Source organism: Myodes glareolus, chromosome 19 (assembly GCF_982192425.1).
Source record: "Myodes glareolus chromosome 19, mMyoGla1.1, whole genome shotgun sequence".
In the NCBI taxonomy this organism is placed as follows: Eukaryota; Metazoa; Chordata; class Mammalia; order Rodentia; family Cricetidae; genus Myodes; species Myodes glareolus.
In genome coordinates this window covers 38,847,986-38,867,203 of record NC_142044.1, presented here as the reverse complement: position 1 = coordinate 38,867,203, position 19,218 = coordinate 38,847,986, and the positions used below count along the sequence as shown (strand labels likewise).

The following is a 19,218-nucleotide window of genomic DNA, read 5'->3' as shown; positions in this document are numbered from 1 at the left end:
TTGAGGGGTACTGTGACTTCAGCTTTCAAAACTCATAATAACTATGAAAAACATGCCATATCCAGTCTGCTTTTAATATATTTTGACATTTGTTTTGGGGGGGTAGGTTCTGGGTTCACATGTGTGGATGTCAGAGGACAACTTTCAGGAGTCAGTTTTCTCTTCACTGTGGGTTACAGGGATCAAACTCAGGTTGTTAAGCATGTGCTTTTACCCACCGATCCATCTCGCTGGTCCCTTCTATTTTTAACTGAAGGAAAGTTCTATTGTTAACCTCGTAGTAATTTAAGTAGCTCTCTACTTTGATGTCTAAAACTCTAAGCTGATTATTTAATACTATTTTATCTTCTGAACTCTAAAATTCTAGAGGCCATGTCTTGTTTCCGGACTTTAATTTGTGGTGTCAGTCTTCTAGATACCATGTATTATTTTAATTGCTTCTCTTTGGTTTCCTACACAGGCTCGCCTAATAAGGAATTAGAGTTACCTTGTTTTGGTTAGGCTGGTGAAATGGCTCAGTGGTTAAGAACACTTGTTGCTCTTGCAGGGGGAGCCAAGTTCAGTTCGCAGCACTCACATGGTGGCATGGCCATTTGTAACTCCAGTTCTAAGGGATCTTATTCCTCCTCCTGATGTCTGTGAACCCCAGGCATGCATGTGGTACATGTACATGTTTTCAAGCAAAACACTCAAATAAAATAAAGATAATCTTTTTTAAAGAGTGAGAGTTATCTAAAACAGTTTTTTCCTGAGTGGGAGACAGTGAGAAAGCATGCCAGAGCTCTGTATACTTACCTTGTAAGTCATTCTATAATGAAGATTTATGCACTCACTGTTCTCTCTCCTGTCGCTTGCTCTAGGGTAACCAGGAGCCAACAACAACTCCTGACGCAATGGTTCAGCCTTTTACTACCATCCCGTTCCCACCACCTCCACAGAACGGAATTCCCACAGAATACGGAGTGCCACACACTCAGGACTATGCCGGCCAGACCAGTGAACATAACCTGACGCTCTACGGGAGTACACAGGCCCACGGAGAGCAAAATAGCAATTCACCCAGCAACCAAAATGGATCTCTCACGGTATGTGGGGTAGAAGATTCAAAGTTGAAGGATGTATGAAATCTTCACCTTCCCCCAAAGACAAAGCCGTTTGAGTTAGTCTGTGCATGTACTGGTTGTCCTTCTGGAACCCTCCTTCCTGCACCATCTGTCGTACCATTCCCCACACACGGCTCTCACCCACACGGTCTCAAAGCAGCAGGCTCATTGCCCCTCCCTGTTCCCTAGAGTACTGGACCATTTGGTTTGTGCCTCCCTCCCTCTTGGTTTTCCTATTCAGCAATGGATGTTCTGATAGTTTCTCCTCCTCTTGTTCTCAACAGTTTTGGTATTCTGGGTTTGGGTCTTGAAACCCCTATATTTTTTTTATGGTGCTTTTTCTATATTCTTACAATCAAGTCTTACTCTTAAGTCTTATTTGTACTTAGACACTTATAACTTACCCTTAAGTCACTCACTTTCGTAAGCGAACACTAGGCTTCTCTGGTTCCTTAGCCTTCATTTCTACCCTTGATCTTTATGGAGTTCAGCAGCCACAGTTCCGCAGTAATGTCAACTCAGTCCTCTTCTCATGTCCTCTCCCAGATCTTAGCTCTTCTGCCAGCTGCTTGGGGTTGACTCGGGTTGCTGAGCTTAAGTCACAACCTGGCCTCAAAAGAATGAGTTTAGGCAAGTTATTTAATGTTCCTTTTCCTTGAAAGAAAAGAAAATGAAGGTCATAGTGCCCACCTCAAAAGCCGCCAGGAGCATTACAAGGGTTTCTGATGGGCCTGGTGATGGCACAGTCTTAAATCTTAGCACCCTAGAGTCTGAGGCAGGTGGATTGCCATAATTCAAGGTCTACTGGAGTTACAAAGAGAATCTAAGCCAGCCTTGATATACTTGCAAGACCCTGTCTCAAAAATACAAAGTGTTAACACCACTCGAGTTACTTCTAACTTTTCTTCCCCTGCATAGCAGCCATGATGGTTTTGTTTTCTAGTCTGCACTGTCCTGTGCTCCTGCCTAACTCCTAATAATTTTCTAGCACAGTTAGAAAACCATCCAGACTGTCCTTGGTTTTCTATTCCCTAGCTCAACCACCTCTTTGAACTCACCCTTAACTGCTTAATAAAGGAAAAGAAAATGCCCTAAGCTCACCACAGATACCTATCTCACACATACCTACAATCACACAGATACCATCCAGTCATCACACATGCCTACAATCACATCATATTGTGTGTAGGATTTTATTCTAAATGTCGAAATGTTCTGTTGTGTAGATCAATCTGTTTTTCATGATTAGATCCCGTTTTTCCTCGGTATCATTAGAACAAGGGTTCATTATTTAGGCTTTAAACATCTTGGTAAGATTCACTTCACGAAGCTAAAAGCTTCAGTTATATAAAGGTGGATAGAACCTGCAAAGACATTCATTTTATTTTTCTAGATATCAGCTACCCCATCATGAAAAAAAGTTGTTTCCATGAAAACATGTTGTATTTCTAATGATAGTTACTTTTGTGTATTTAATATCCAGTTGGTTCGAAGGCACTATCTAGGTCTGAGAGGTAACGAGAGGCTCCTTGTAGTATTTTTTCAGGACAAGAAATATACAGACTCCTGTGTAAGACATGGTCCAGTTATCTTTCAAATGATAGTGAACTCACAGACTTTTCTAAGACAACTATTTCAACCAAATAAAATAAATTATAAAAAAAAATTATTTTTTATAAATAAATATATAAATATGAAGGAATGAAAAAGGAAAAATAATATGTATTCAAGGCTTTTATGATATTTTAACATCAAACTATTTCAGGAAGAGTAAATGGTCTTTATAACTGCTGTTTCTCCTTTTTTACTTTCTTGGTGGGTTTTTGTTTTTGTTTTTTATTGTTGTTTGTTTGTTGGTTGGTTGGTGGTGGTAGTTTTTGAGACAGGGTTTCTCTAGCTTTAGGGCCTGGTAGCCTGTGTTAGAATTTGCTCTGTAAATTAGACTGACCTCGAACTCGGAGATCCACCTGCCTCTGCCTCTCAAGTGCTGGAATTAAAAGTGTGCATCACCATGCCTGACTTATTCTTGGTTTTGATAATTTATGCCTTCTCTGGTCAGTCTACAAATTAAGATTTGTATTTATTTGTGTGTGAGGATGTGGGTGTATGTATGTTTCTGTAGGTGCATGTGCACACCGTACATGTGTGTACCACATGTAGAGTCCAGAGGCCACACTCAGGTGTGGTTCCTTGGAAGCCACCCATCTTGTTTTTTCCTTGGCCTAGAACTCACTGAGCAGGCAAGGTTGGTCAACCAGCAGGTCTCAGGGATCTGTCTGCCTCTGCTTCAGATCACAGGTGTCTGCCCTTACACTTGGCTTTTTCACTTCAGTTCTGGGAATTGAATTCAGATCCTCACAGTGATCAGGCAAACACTGCACCGAGTTTCTCCCCAGTGCCAAGATATACTGTCCCCTCCTGATCTCACTGTCTTCTTCCTGATTGGTATGTGACGCTTTCTCCTCTACATTTTATTTTCTGTGTTGAGTATCTGCCTGCCTGTCTGTGCACCATGTGTATACAGTGCCCTCAGAGGCCAGAAGAGGGCAGCAAATACCCTGGGACTGGAATTACAGGTGGTTGTGAGCTGCTACTTGGGTGCTATCTCACCCAGGTCCTCTGGAAAAGTAGCATAAACCCTTTTTAGCTTTTCATATTAGAAGCTAAGGTGATTGAATTTTTTTTTTCAGGATTTCTTCCTTCTGTGTTTAAGCTGTAAGTTTCCTGTAAAAATTCTTTTAGGTGCTACACACAAAAAGTGATAGATTGTGCTATTATTTTCATTTTAAGACATTCTTAAAACTTCCTTAGTTTTGATCTGAGCAATGATGGTGTACACCTTTACTCTCAGCACTCAGGAGGCAGAGGCAAGCAGATTTGTGTGTGATCGAGGCCAACCGGGTCTACAGAGAGCAATTGTGGTTTGAAACCCTTTGAAGTTTAATGAAACTTATTTTGTGGTTTACTAAATAGAAGAGAGAAATGCCGTCTCTGTCTCTGTTCACATTTCTTGCCTTAAAATATACTTTGTCTCATTTTAATATAATCACATGAGCCCTTCTGTGTTTGCTGTTTATATGATAGGTCTTTTTATTTATTTTAGTGTCTTTAACATATATCTCATTTTAAGGAGTATCAAGGCCTACAGTGTTGGCACACATCTTTAATCCCAGCCCTCAAGAGGCAGACGCAGGTGGATCTCTGGGTTTGAAGCCAACTTGGTCTACATAGTGAGTTCCAGAACAGCCAGGGTTACGGGGGGGGGGGAGGGGGGAACCTGTCTCAAACAACAACAAAAAATTAAATCTTGCTTCTTTATCTACTCTAGAAATGTCCATCTTTTTTCTGATCCATGAGCATTCTCATGTAGTTGTTAATGTGGATAGGTGTGCCTGCCATTTACCATGTTGCATGTCTTTCTCTTTTCCTCTGCTCCTGTTAATTAGGGTTTCTGTTACTGTGTAAAACAACGTGGCCAAAGAAAACTTAGTGAAGAAAGGGTTTATTTTATCTTAAACTTCCACATTACAGTCCAACTTCGAAGGGGAATAAAGACAGAAACTCAAGTTAGGAAACTGGAGGCAGGAACTGAAGCCAAAGTTATGGAGAACATTGTCTACTGGCTCACTCAGCCTGCTTTCTCATGGCACCCAGGACCACCAGCCCAGGCTGGCACCACCTACAGTGAGCTGAGCCCTCCGCATCAATAACCAATCAAGAAAATGCCCCTGGGAGGCACTTTCTCAGCCAAGGTTCTCTCTTCCCAGATGACTTTAAATTGTGTCAAGTTGATTTGAAACTAATTTCAAGACTAACCAGCACAGCTCCATCTGCTTGTCTCTCTTATTATTCTGTGTAAGTAAGGGGAACACTTGTTATTTTCCTTCTGAGACTTTTATTTCAATTTAAAGTTTAATCTAAATCTCAATAAAATCTGAAAGTTTGTCTCCAGTACTTATTCTCTCTTTTGTCGTTCAATTTAATAATTTCTGCTTTCAGCTGATTCCATCTTTGTTGAACCATCCCAGATCTGCCATTGCTCTCAATCTAGTAAATTTATTTGTTATTTCACTTTTTAATTCTGGAATTGCCATTGTTCTGTGTATTTCTGTATACAGATTTCTTACTTGCTGTGATATTTTTTCTTAATTCCCGAGCTGTATTTGTATTTGCTACATTGGCAGTCATGTTCAATTTAACATCTGGGCCTGGGTCCATTTCTGGTTACTGCTCTTTTTCTCTTTTCCTTTTTTATTGTTTTTATTATGCTACAGATTTTTCTCCTACCACTCTTCTTTGTGTGTTATTGTTTTATTGTTTTTGTTTTTACTGCACATGTATTTAATCTGGATCACACTTTGCTCTTTCCTTCTTTCCATAGTGACTCTGTTTTGTTTGTTTTCTGACGAAAGGCATATGCACATGTGTTCTAAGCGGTCTGCCCATACTGGAATGCCATTGCCAGGACACTGATGTTTCTACCTGATAATGTTTCTTCTCCCTCCCCCCCCCCCCCCCCCGCTCGCTCTTGCAGGGCTCTCTCTCTTCCTTTCCCTCCCTCCCTCCCCCTTTTTCCTCCCCTCCCCTTCCCAGCTGGAAGGCAGGTGCTCCTGAAACCCCTGCAGCTTTAGGGAACCCAGTTCACTCTGTTGGCTGCCTGGCCGCTAGGAGATGCATTCAGAGTTCAGCCAGCTCATTCTCAAGTCTGCCTTGGGTTTTCTTTCTGTTGTTTCTATTTTATCTTCCTTTACTCCTTCTTACCTGTGTGGTTTTGCACCCTCCATGGAAAAGGAGAGTTTGTCTAGCTTTTCTGTAGTTCTCTTTTTCCTAGGAAAAAGTGAATTCTCTGGCGAGTTCACTCCTCATCCCAGTCAGACCACAGCCTCAAGCTCAGACTGTCCTGTTAGAGTCTTACCAGTTTGACACTGGTTGCTGCCTGAGGCTTCTTCCTCACTCTCCTCCCACACTTGTAGGAGATGGGAATATATCACTTAGAGACTGAGTTGAGCAGTAAAACTCAGACCTAACATTTACTCTACTAAACTTTTACCATCTGCTTGTGTATCTCATAAAATAGTCTAGCAGTTTTCATGGCCAGTTAAATTCAAAAGGCAGATAGGAAGCAAATTAATTAATCATAACCTGAGTTTGCGTAACACCTTTCAGTTTAAAATACTTTTTCAGACTGTTTTATTGTGACATGTAAAACAACCCAAGTAGGGAATTCTACGTCCATACCCTTCACTGTGCCACTCAGATTCCCCTGCTCAAGCCCAGTGGAAATAGATTGTATGCATATTTATTAGTCTTATCATGCTGTGAGCATCTTGTCACTCAGCCCATGTAGATGTTGTCATTACCAGAAAGCCTTCCTGCCTTTTGAAGCTTCTAAAGAGAAAGTTCAGTTGTGTTCATCTCTGCATCCCATAACTTCTCCCAATGCCCAGAACTTGATGCTTTTTGGAAAAAAGATGAAACAAAGTATAGATATGCTCAAGAGGGAGAGGCTGGGTTTTTCAGTAATTGTTGTAATTGGTCTGGTCCTTGTATTATCAGCAGTAGGAATTCAAGCCTGAATAGATGGTGATACAAAGGATTAAGGAAGTCACATCTCAGTTCAGGGCTAAAGAGAAGGAACCAAAATGTCTAGGTCAAAGCATGGATTCCGGTTTGGACAAAGGTCAGGGGTGTTTGTTGAAGGCCTGTGGGAGAAAAATCATTTGAGCATAAATTGGTAAGAACATTTGAACACTGGGATGAGAATCAAGGACTTTGTTGGAAGTTTTGAGCAAAGAAATAAAGTGAGTAAAATATACTCCTAGAACATAGTATGTTGCAGCATAGGCAGCAGGGATGCGAGAAGCTGAAGTGCCCGGCTCTGTAGTGAGTCACAAGTGTGGTTCTTACTGGGGCCATAATGGCTATGTAGAGGAAGTGAATGCAAGAGAAATAATGAAGGTGGAGAGTCCAGAATTGGACAAATGATTTAAGCAAAATAAGTAGACAAGTAGGCAGCCATATAATGGTTGAATAAAGCATCCTCTGTGCAATGAAACTAATAGTCACCTTTGTTGGAATTCAGTGAAAATAAACGAGAAACGCACAAGCCTGTGACACGGTTGCTGTGAACACTTCATGTCATTCTGGTGATGCCGCAGGTCAACCCAGGACTTTGCATATGAGAACTAGAGAAGTGCTTGTCTCTGAGTTACATCCCCAGCCCTGGGATTTTTGAGGTGGGGTTCGCTTTGTATCCCAGACAGGCCTTAAACTCAATACTCTTCTGCCTCATCCTCCGAGTCCTGGGATTGCAGTATGCCACTGCACGGGGCCAGTGTTTTGTTGATTATTGCTGTAAGCTCAGCTGTTGTGAGTGCAGCTCTTGCCTGTGTTGGAGTGGATGCTCCTGTCTTGTTGGGAGAGAAAGGACTTCTCATTCGAAGATGAGAACTGGACATTGAATTCTAGAGTCTATTTTTAAAAGGAATTTTAGAAATTAATGTTAACATACATCCGAGAGCTTGTTTTGATGGTCATTTGGTCCCTCACTGTGTGTTGGTGAACACAATAGCAATTAAGGACTGTATCCTGGCCTGTAAAGAGGAAAGGAGCCCAGTCCTGTATGTACAGATAATTCTTCTAAAGCACAACAAGCCTAAATAGCCAAAACTTTTGAAGAAGTCAAGCATAAAAAGTGTATCTACTGAATTACATTTTTCTTGAGAGCCCAAGCCTGTCTTGTTTTTGTTTGTTTTTGGTTTGGTTTGGTTTTTCAAGACAGGGTTTCTCTTTCTCTGTGTAACAGACCTGGCTGTCCTGGAACCAGGCTGGCCTCAAACTCACAGAGATTCACCTGCCTCTGCCTCCCAAATGCTGGGATTAAAGGTGTGCGCCACCACTGCCTAGCTGTGCCTGCCCCTTTTTAAAAACAACACTTAATAGGAGAACGCTTAATGGTATAATTCAGCTTCAGTGACTGATGACGGGGGTAAGGCTTTAGAAATACACTATTGGAGTTGGAGAGTTGACTCAGAAGCTAAGAGTACTTGTTGCTCTTGCAGGGGACCCAGATCCCAGTACCTATGTGGTGGTTTATAACCACCCATAACTTCAGTTCCAGGGAATCCACCTTTGTCTTTTCACTTCCGTGGATCCCAGGCTTGTGTATAACAGATATACACATTACAGACAAAATAAAAATCTAAAAGAAAAAATTTAAAGATACTTTTAGGAGGCAGATACTGTTTTTCCATACCTGTTATTTAAAAATAACTGAATAAATAAAAACTGCAGTGAGTTGGAGGAGAATACAGGATGGGGCATTTGTTTGTGGCAGTGGCTTTCTTCATGTGGTCACAGATCATTGGCAGTTCCCAGGGGTTTTTTTTTTTTTTTGAAGGACAACTGGGTTAAGAAGTTTTCATGATAATACAATACAACACCTGCCGTTTTCACTACATTTGTTGGCTTTTGCGTCAATCCAAAAGCAATAGTAGGCAAAATTACCAATACCTTAGCAGGAATCAAAACAGTGATAGTAAACCATGCTGGTGGTAGTCATTGTACCCTTCATGTCACCAATGAAAGCTACTAAGACTGTCATTCCCACCACTGAATAGCTAGTTGCTCCTTTTCATACTCCCTGTGGTAGAAAGAAAGGTGTTCATAGCATGTGTTATCTATGCCAAAATGTTTTCCTTGCCACAAGCAAGAGCATTGTCACTGGGCTGCAGGCTGAGTTCACTGCTGTCTTATGGGTGGACTGATACTCTGATCTGAATATGTGACAGACATTCTCTTGAGAAGGAGTAGACCCATCTTTTTAAGGGGAAAACTGACCAAAGTTGCTATTAACAAATCCAGACTTTACTACAAATATCAGAAAATTTCGTGTCCCCTGTGATCTTTATGGCTCCTAAGTTATGCTCAGAAACAGTAGGACAACGTCCTGGTCAATGATGGGCCAAATGTAGGACAGTGGTTCTTTAAGATTGTCTTGGAGAATCGGGCATGTCAGAGCCAGGCAGATCTCTGTGTCTGAAGCAAGCCTGGTCTATATAGCAAGTTCCAGACCAGCCAAGGCTATAGTAAGACCCTATCTCAAAAGAATGTTATAATGGAGCCAGAAAACTCCTGTCACTCAGTGACCACACCCTCTTCCCAGGTGATCTAGGTTGTGTCAAGTTGACAACGCTAACCATCACAGATAAAAAGAAAGCATTTTCTGTAGCTGTACAGAGTTTATGTTTTTAAAACTAAGTGTTATCACAAGAGTTTTAAAAACTAGTTGGCTCTGGTGACACACATTTTTATTCCAGTTCTCCGGAGATGGAGAAAGCAGGATCAGGAGCTCCAGGCAACTTCTGCAGTCAGCAGTTCTCAGCCTTTGGTTCACTACCCGTTTGGGGGTCCAACAACCCTTTCACAGAGGTCACCTAATACCATCTGTATAACAGATTTATATTATGATTCATAACAGTAGCAAAGTTACAGTTATGAAGTAACAATGAAAATAATTTGGGGGGTCACAGTAGCATGAGGAACAGTATTAAAGGGTCATAGTGTTAGGAAGGTTAAGAACCACTCTGCTACATGGTACTCTGTCTCTTTAATTAAAAAAAATATGAAACAAATAGTATAACTTTTTATTGAAAATTTTTATAGTAAAGTTTTATAATAATCATAAAATAGCAGGGGATCTCTATGAGTTCCAGGCCATGCAAGGCTACATAGCAAGAACTTTGTCTCAATCATTATTGTCTGTGATTCATTTATTACTTAAAACGTTATAATGTGTTTTGTGTATCCTAATGTGATGTATATGGTAGGGCAGCAACAGCCTGGGTGCTCACATTCATCATGAACTTACACAGACATTTTCCAGCCCTTCAGATACTTCTCACATGTGCCCTGTGCAGATGTACAATTTTTCATCTTTGGGATCTTACTTGTTTTTGGAGACCATTTGCTATGTGATTATCTGTAAGTCCCGCTCCAGACAATCTCATGCATCTGGCCTCAGCAGGCTTCTTCGCTTATGTGCACATACCCACATGTAGTCATAAAAAACTATACATAACTAATATAATTTTAAAATCTTTAAAAAAAAAAAAAGAACGTATGCTGTGGAGCTCGGTTACCTGGGTTCAAATCCTGTCTCAGCCTTTTTATTCCTCTGACTTCTTATCTGGAAATGAGGATTAAAATAGCATCTACTATGCTCGTTAAGAAAAAAATTACCTACTGTGTAGGGTTATGAAAAATTTACATTAAAATCCTTAGCTAGTATCTGACAGCTAGTAAACCTAGGGCAGGTCTAACATACAATATGCATTAAATAAATAGTTACAGTTATCATGTGGGGAATTCCTGTTTTCCGGTAAAATCATAGAAGTGGAGAAGGGGAAGAGAGAGAAACAGGCAGTATAAAGAGAGGAAAGACAATCTGAAGCCATGTTCATGAGAGGCAAACCCTTGTTCCCTCAGCTAAGGGCAACCCCTCTCCCCCACATACTCATACACACACACACACACACACACACACACACACACACAGCGTTCATACAGTAAGTAAAGTAATTTTTGGAAAAACTGTTTTATAAAGAACACCTGTAATCATAAGCAAATGCCAAACATCCCAGTTTAAAAATGGATAAAAGATTTGCATAGATATTTAAGATGACCAGTGTCCAAAAAAAACATACGTTTGGCTTCAGTGTAAAGCCATTGTCCCCCACCAAAAGGCTCCAACAACTGTATTGCAAGTACGAAGAGCACAAGCCCAGCAGGTACAACCACTTTAGATGGGGGGTGGTGTTGATAAAGCATACATGTCCTTGACCCAACAGGTCCACTCCTGGGTATGTATTCAGCTAGTACCCAAAGACATGAATGAGATGCTCGCAAACAAAAAAAAATTATTGTTAACAGGCACTAACTAAGATGAGTTCTGTTTATTTATGCAGTGGGATACTTTAAAGAAGGGAGGGTGGATGTACAAATTAGCACAGCAATGACTTTGTCAAGGACTGAGGACTGGAGTGGGCCTTGCTTCTTGCTTCCGTTTCTTGGCTGTATGGGTGTACTTTCTGATGAAGATTCATGCGGGCTGTGCTTATGATTCTGCAAGAGCTGCAACTGCTCTTAACCACTGAGCCATATCCTCAGTTCCTGATTTGTATATTTTTGCTGATGATATTTTACTGTTAAATCTTCATTTTAAATTACTTACTTATTGTTATCTTGATATTTTTGAGACAAGGTTTTTCTTTGTTGCTCCGACAGTCCTGGAACTTACTCTGTAGACCAGGCTGGCCTCAAACTTAGAGAGCCACTTGCCTCTGCCTCCTGAGTGCTGGGATTAAAGGTGTGAACCACTGCCATCACCACTGCCTGGCAAATCTCCTCTTTAAATTGCCCTAGACTTAAAATTTCGGAGGTTGGAGAGAGATGGCTCAGTGGCTAAAAGCAGTGACTGCTCTTCCCAGAAGACCTGGGTTCAATTCCCAGCAACCACATGGCAAGTCACCACACCTGTCTGTAACTCCAGTTCCAGGGAATCTGATGCCCTCACACAGACGTACATGTAAGCAAAACACCCAATGTTTTGAATAAAAATAAATTTATTTTTTGAAAAGAAAGAAAGAAATTTTAGAAGACTTAAAAATTTTGAAAATGGCTATCAGTTTGCTACTTGCTAGGTCTTCCTATAATTAACAAGTACTCACTGGAGACTGGAGAACCAGCCACTCTTTGCTTATGACCTTCCTAAATTTAGTCTTCAAAACAGTAAACCCCCAGGAACAACAGCTCTGAAGAATCACTCCTCCCTATTTCTTCTGCCAGTGCACGTGCACCATGACAGGCAACATGAGTGGCACATGTGAGTCGTATGTAAAACTCGCTTAGATGTTTTAACTGTGTGGCAGGTTGGCATTCTAAAGACTAAATCTGATGCTTTTAAAGATTGAAAGGGGTTTACGTGATACAGTTGTGAGATAAGAGAGACAGGTTGGAAGGTACTTGAATAAGATTTTGTTACAGTTGATGATTCTTGCTTTGACTATGTAGAGGTGCTTGTGATACTGTTTCATCTTTGAATTTGTTTGTTTAGTCTGCATTGTGCTCCCATTGGGAGTCGAAAATCCTGTACTTTTGCAGAACATTGCTCTATAGCCCTTCCTTTTTTGCTATTTTTACATCCTACAAGCCATTACACATTTAATGCACCAGGAAGGCCTATATGGGATGAAGTGCAAAGCTGCCATCCTGGGACTGGAGAGATGGCTCAGTGGTTAAGAGCACTGGCTCTTCTTCCAGAGGACCCAGGTTCAGTTCTACCTCCAGGGGATCTGACACCCTTACACAGACATACATGCAGGCAAAACACCAATGTGCATAAAACAAAAATAAATCAAAAAAAGGTGCCATCCTTAGAATAACTTAAAAAGCAAATGTTTATTTCATTCAAAGTTTATTCTTGATCATCCTTTATATTTTAAGTTGCTGACTTTATTTCAGGATTCATATTAAGCCAAAAGAAGTACCTCTCTGATTCACAGTGTCCTTTAGCCTGAACATTAGGTCAAGGGAAGTTTTCTGTGTCACTCAGAAGAATCTGCTAGACTCGGTTCTGTTTCAGTTAAGATAATAAAGCTGGGTGTTGGTAGTGCACACCTTTAATCTTAGCACTTGAGAGGCAGAGGCTGGTGAATCTCTAGAGTTCCATGACAGCCTGGGCTACATGAGAGACTATGTCTTGTTTGTGTTTTGTTTTGTTTTGTTTAAAGGCTAGAAAGAACAGCCTATTTCACTCCTTTTTAAATGTATGTTGTTTTAACCAGCTCAAATTATTAGGTTTGACATGCACTGCATAGGGAATGGTAAAAATGTAAGACTAAATTGCCAAATGAGGACCACAAGGAATATATCAATCCTATAAATGTCTTAAAATATCGTTTAGCAATATAGGAACTTTGAAAAGTTGGTGTGGGAATATTTAGATCAGATGTGTATCTGTTATATTTCGTTAAAACTGTCCACTACCTGGGGCTGGAGAGATGATTCTGTGGTTAAGGACACTGACTGCTCTTGCAGAGGACCCTATTTCCATTCTCAGCACCCACATGGTAGCTAACAACAGTCTAACTCCACCTCCCAGCGATCTGGTACCCTTGTCTGGCTTCCACATTGCACCATACTCCACCCCATGCATACACTCATACAGACACAACAAAATTTCAAAGGAAAGGGTGCTTGTACTCTGTCATCATGGACACAGACAGACTTGTGTGTTATCTAATAGCCTGGGCCCCATAAAGCCTTGGAAACATAACCTGCATTTAGTACACACAGGTAAGTATCCCCCTAATACCAGAGTCACCTGGAATTGAATTAGGGAGAGGTGAGAATAAAGATGAATTCAAGATAAGAAGCTGCCTCAATTTTTAGGTAAATTGACTGTCATCACTAGGTTTTTCCACCTTCGTAAGTAATAGCATTGTAAACTCTGAAACCAAAAAGAGAATAGAATGTTAAAAAGTACTGCCTTACTGATTTCCTTGAGAGTCTGAGGCAATGGAGCTAAAGAGACTGTGACCTCTACAACCAAGCACAAGGGATGCTTTGTTTTCAAAACAGAGAGGTCTCAAAAAATAGAAGGCTCTACTCGGGGCTTGAGAAGAGAAGGGCTATTTTTACATCTCCACGTGGGCTTCAGCAAACCACAGAGGGTTCTGTGCCAGTGCTCCCATTTTGCTAATGGACTAAAAATAATCAAAAGACCCAAATTTTGTTTGTAGACTAGAAGCATTGAGCATCAATGACACCTTGAGCTTTTTCTTCTTTAAAAGGACAGTAACAAATCTTTGCTTACTGTTTAACAGGTACTGTAGTAGAGGAGAACTTCAGTTCACATCATTCTTGGAAAATAATTACTGTGTTTCATGGTGTTCATTTATTTCTTTAGCAGACAGAAGGTGGAGCACAGACAGATGGACAACAGTCACAGACACAAAGTAGTGAAAATTCAGAGAGTAAATCCACCCCCAAGCGACTACATGTCTCTAATATTCCCTTCCGCTTCCGGGACCCTGACCTCCGGCAAATGTTTGGGGTAAGTCTCTAATACCTTTTTATGGATTTAACTGAAACAATTTAATCCACCAGAGATACTGTTAGTCATTAGGACTTTAGGGTGAAACTATAAGTTAAGAAAGAGCCTTAAGTAAATCACTTTTGTCTGAAAACCTTTTCCTACCCTAGACATTAGTGTTAAAGGTTGTCACACAGACACAGAAACTACATGCAGCTAGCTAGGACTGAGGTTGTTCCTGAAGATGAGATAGTCAGTGCCCAAACCACTGAGGTGACCGCCCTTCTCACACCAATCTTAGTGAACATGTCAGGAATATTATTGGTTTCACTAAAAGAGCAGACATCCACAATCCTTTATAGCATGATTCCTAACCTGTGGGTGCATTAGAATCCTCCGGGGAGCCTAAAAAGTACTGTTCACCCAGGTGTGATTTAGTTTTCCTAGGGTGCAGTTTGGACCTCTGCACTATAAAAGGTTTCCAAGAGATTCTGTGTAGTGCTCTGTGTAGCGGCGTGCTCATTTTCCTGACATGTTACTGCCTCCTGCCCCTCACAATCCTTCATTTCCCTTGTTCAGGATGCATTAGTTCTGGTCTTTACTGCTGCACTGTCTCAGGACACATGCAGTGTAGATAATACAGGCTTACAGAGGGCACATCTAAATGGAGCAAATAAGGAATGGCATTTTAAAGAGCCTAGGATATAAGTAGTTATTTAGGACCTTGGGAAATTCATATAATCTCTTTTTTGACCTTGAAGTTTATAATTTAAAATGAAGTAATAATTTCTATCTTGAGTGTTAGAAGTAAATGAAGTAATACCAGTATCTCTAGGATTTTGTTTTCAACCCTCATATTCAGTAGTGTCAGGGCCAGCATCTAAAAACGTGGGACACTGTTTTCCAAATGTGGGACACTGGAGTTCCTTCAACTGTTTGGCTTCCTCCCCAAATTACCATCACAAAAGCAAACGTGTATTAGCATAAAGTCCTATCATTGAAAGTGAATGGCTTCTAAGTCTTTTTTATTTTGGCTGCTATTAGCTTGACCTAGGACAGAAAACAGTCAGTAGTTCCCTAAATGTTTCATAGGATAGCTGACTGCCTTGTCAGATGCCCTCCTGTGGCCTGGCTGTGCCACTTCGTGGTGACAAGGCATGGGAGCCAAGTTCTGTCACAGCTAACTACCTGGATATATTTTTGCCATTAAAGATAAGGTCAGAGTTAAGGTGTAATGACATTCTTGAAGTACCTAAAAAGCTTTGCCATGTGTCATGGTGACAGCTGTTTCCCATCTTTAGAGGGAGGAGAGTGGACATGTGGAAGAAGGCACGGCTAAGAAAATGAGCTGTCTGATTCTCTTCTGACCACCCATCAGAGACAGTAGAGACTCAGTCTTGGATGCTGAGGACAGCAGGCTTGACATCTGTTAGTGATGTTTTCTCTTGAGTCAGAAGGATGTGGCCTTCCAAGAGCTGTCTTGGTCCTTTAGTGTTTTCTTAAAATGATTCATGCCTTATCCAAAAGCATAAAGTAGGAAGAAGTTTTTTTCTTTACAAAGGACATCTTGGTGTCTCTTTTCTTCTATCTGGTTGCCTGTTGTTAGAACAGCAACACAGAGAAAGCAGGAATTCCATGCTGTATTCAGTTAGCCAGCACAGCTACTTCAGCTCCATTCTTCTTAATCATAAAAGAGGGCAGACCTTGCTCCAAAAAATGGTTATGAAAGAGCTGAGAAAATGGTCCAGCTGGTAGAGCACTTGCTGCTGTGGCAGAGGCCCAGAATGCAATTCTCAGCGCCACATGGTGGGTCACACAACCTCTGTAACTCCAGACCCAGAAGTTCCAACACAGTCTTCTGGCCCTCATGGACACCCACATAGATATGTGCATGCATGTACACACACAGACATACACATACACAAATAAAAAAAAACCTTTTGTATAAAAAAAAACTATATAAGAATACAATAGAAGGGGCTGGAGAGATGTCTCCATGGTTAAGAGTCCTGGCTGTTCTTCCAGAGGCCCCAGGTTCAATTCCCGTCACCCACATGGCATTTCTCACCAGTTCCAGGATACTCAACACCCTCACACTGACATACGTGGAGGGAAGACACCAATGTACAAAAAATAAATTTTTTAAAAAATGCAGTGGAGAGAGGGAGGAGGAAAGGGAGTGGGGGGAGTGGGAGGGTGTTGGGAGGAGGGGCGGAAATGGAAACTTTTATAATTTAATAAAATTACTTTCTCATAAAAAATAAAATATAGATATGGGGGGAAAATGCAGTAGAGGCAGACTGTGGTGACACATTCCTTTAATCCCAGCACCTGGGAGGCAGAGGCAGGCGCATCTCTGAGTTCAAGGCCAGCTTGGTCTACAGAGCAGGTTCCAGGATGGCCAGGGCTACACTGAGAGACCCTGTCTTGGAAATAAGGAATGCAATAGAAAAGGCTAAAAACAAGCAAACAAAAACAATAACAGCCTAACATTCCATGTTAGTTATTATAAGATAGGCATAGAAATAATTTCTCAAATACTATTATATATAATAATAAAAACCATTTTTCTTTTCATTTTCTCAATTTTCTGTTAATGATGGAACTAGAATCAAGTACAAGTATCTAACATAGAAAACTTGGGCTTTTAACAATTTACTGATTGAAGCATTAACACTTTAGTATGAAAATGGCATTTCTGCTTTGTGTTTTTCTATTTTTCAGGACTTTTTCTCCAACCTTGTATAGTTTAGTTTGAAATCCAAATGAAGCAGATAATGGGGGACAGTTCAAGTCAGTGCCGCCCAGGAGGGCCCTGCAGCCTCCCTCTCTCTCAGACTGTCCTTCAGCAGCTCTCTCAAGTGACTAGGTGCAAACCCTGCATAGCTGTGTGGGGCTTAGCTACATAAGAGTAGAGCTTGGTGGCTCTGTAAGGTTTAGCTCTGAGATGATATTTAAATAATTTTTTGAACAGATTGTTACTTTAAAAGACTCCTAAAATTTTGTTACAGAACTATTAAATGCAGTAGAGGCAGACTGTGGTGACACATTCCTTTAATCCCAGCACCTGGGAGGCAGAGGCAGGCGGATCTCTGAGTTTAAGGCCAGCTTGGTCTACAGAGCAGGTTCCAGGATGACCAGGGCTACACTGAGAGACCCTGTCTTGAATCAAGACCCTGGCAAATAAGTGGAATCATTTTTTTGTCAAAAATATTTTAAATATGACAGAACATTATGTTACCTATAGAGATTGTAACAAATGCATGTTTATTGGGGCCAGTCATTGTTCACAGTTTCCAAAGACAAAAGCAGTATGCGACATTCATCTGCTGTTATATCTGTATGCCTGAGGAAGGGATAGAAGGCCATGTGGTCTAAAATGGAAGGCCTGTGGTTAATCTCTGTTTTCTTTTTCCTTTTATTATCTAACTTTTGTATCGTTTTTAAGGGAGTGCCCTCAACAGTGTACTGATTCTGTTTGGTGAAATTTAACTTTTTAAAATTGAGACATTTAAAAAAACATTTTTTAAATTAAGGTAGCATTTAGAAAAAGACCCAGTAGGACATCTATGTGCAGTGTTTGGATTATGACTTCCACGCATGGACATGTATGCACCTGAGTGAATAGAGGAGCCACTGGCCGAATGGGGCCCTTTCAGAAGCTCATGTTGGATCTGCTGACACGTGGGAACATGCAGGTTAAAGAGTAGTAGTTCAAAGAAGAAAAGCTGTCTCCTTCAGAAGGAGAGCTAGTGTCTAGACAAAGCCTGACCTTAAGTAAGTGTCTTTGTTTTTGTCTCTGCAGCAGTTTGGCAAAATCCTAGATGTGGAAATAATCTTTAATGAGCGCGGCTCCAAGGTAAGCCCTGTGTCAGTGTCTGGTGCTCAGCTTCCTGAGACTTGTTTCACCGGAACAGAGCAGAAGTGGGTCCCGTGCTGCCAAGTATCTTCCCTGAGTTAAGTTCTCCAGAAAGAGGCTGCTCACATTGGGAGGGTGTCAGGAAGCAGGGGAAGCTAGAGTGGAGGAGTATGGTAGTTTCGAGGGCAGGAGGCAAGGTTCCTCAGCCAGCCTGGGTCAGCCTACACTGTCAAAGGCAGAGAGGCACCAAGAGGATGTGAAAATCTGTTCCAAGTTCTCTTGGAACTAGTCAAGTTTGTGATATGCCAACATGGCATGCTTAGAACAACTCGGTGAGGGCTCCTTTCTCTCAGTTCCCTGGGTTGCTTGTTCTCTTTGGAGTAATTTTGACAAGCCTTCGCTCAGCTAGTAGTGAGGTGTTCCCTTTCCCAAGTCACAGCCATGAGCCTCAGGATGCTCTGGGCTTCCAACAGGTTTTATATTAGAATGAGCGGAGTATCTGTCCATGTGAGTGTATGTGGTCAGTCCCTCTACACAGTCATTTCAGTTTAAATATTTTCCTTATTAATTAGTGATTTTAAAACTAATTTTTATTTGGTCATGTCTGCTGCTTTCAAATAGGTCTTGGCCATGATTAAAGCCCCAAGAATATAATTTAAGGAAAAGCTAACTGGAGTAAATGAGTTAACATTTACTTTTCTTCAGTCCACTGCAGATTCCTGTGCTTTAGTAGTTGCTAGCCCTCACCTCCCGCCCACCTGCATGGATGCACACATGCACACTGTCCTGACGCCTCAGTACCCTTGCATCCCTTATAGAGTATACCAATAACTGGTATTTATTCATTGTTAAAGAGGTAATTATACTTTAAGCTTCCAGCTTCCATTTAAAACAAAAAAAAGATTAATATGTCTATACAGACCTTCCTCCAGCTCTTAACCTGGTAAGTATCTTTCAAGTGAATCTGTTAACTAACCTGTAAAATTACTGATGCTTGTATTTTCTTACATTTATTTTTATTAAGCATTTAGTTACAAAGTGGGTAAATAACCATGGCTTCAAGGTGGTAGCATACGAATGAAGATGAAAATGAAAATCAGTAAATGAAGATCATTGACCACACTATTTATCTACAGTAGTTAATTGAGACACTTTTGGCCTTA

The 19,218-nt window shown here is 40.9% G+C and overlaps 1 protein-coding gene across 26 annotated transcripts in view; it reads left to right on the top strand.

The window, feature by feature from the left end:
* Rbfox2 (RNA binding fox-1 homolog 2) overlaps positions 1 to 19,218 on the top strand; it is a 252,997-nt gene that overhangs the window by 199,557 nt on the left and 34,222 nt on the right. For 18 of the 26 annotated variants that reach the window (XR_014997860.2, XM_085678309.2, XM_085678313.2 and 15 more), the window contains 3 exons: positions 861 to 1,085; positions 14,071 to 14,217; positions 18,002 to 18,055. Coding sequence is in view for 25 of the 26 variants with exons in the window: in XM_085678309.2 (XP_085534435.1) it covers positions 861 to 1,085; positions 14,071 to 14,217; positions 18,002 to 18,055 (426 nt within the window). In the remaining variant the exon portion in view is untranslated. The remainder of the gene's footprint in view (positions 1 to 860; positions 1,086 to 14,070; positions 14,218 to 18,001; positions 18,056 to 19,218) is intronic. The other 8 variants (XM_085678310.2, XM_085678315.2, XM_085678316.2 and 5 more) reach the window with 1 other exon arrangement.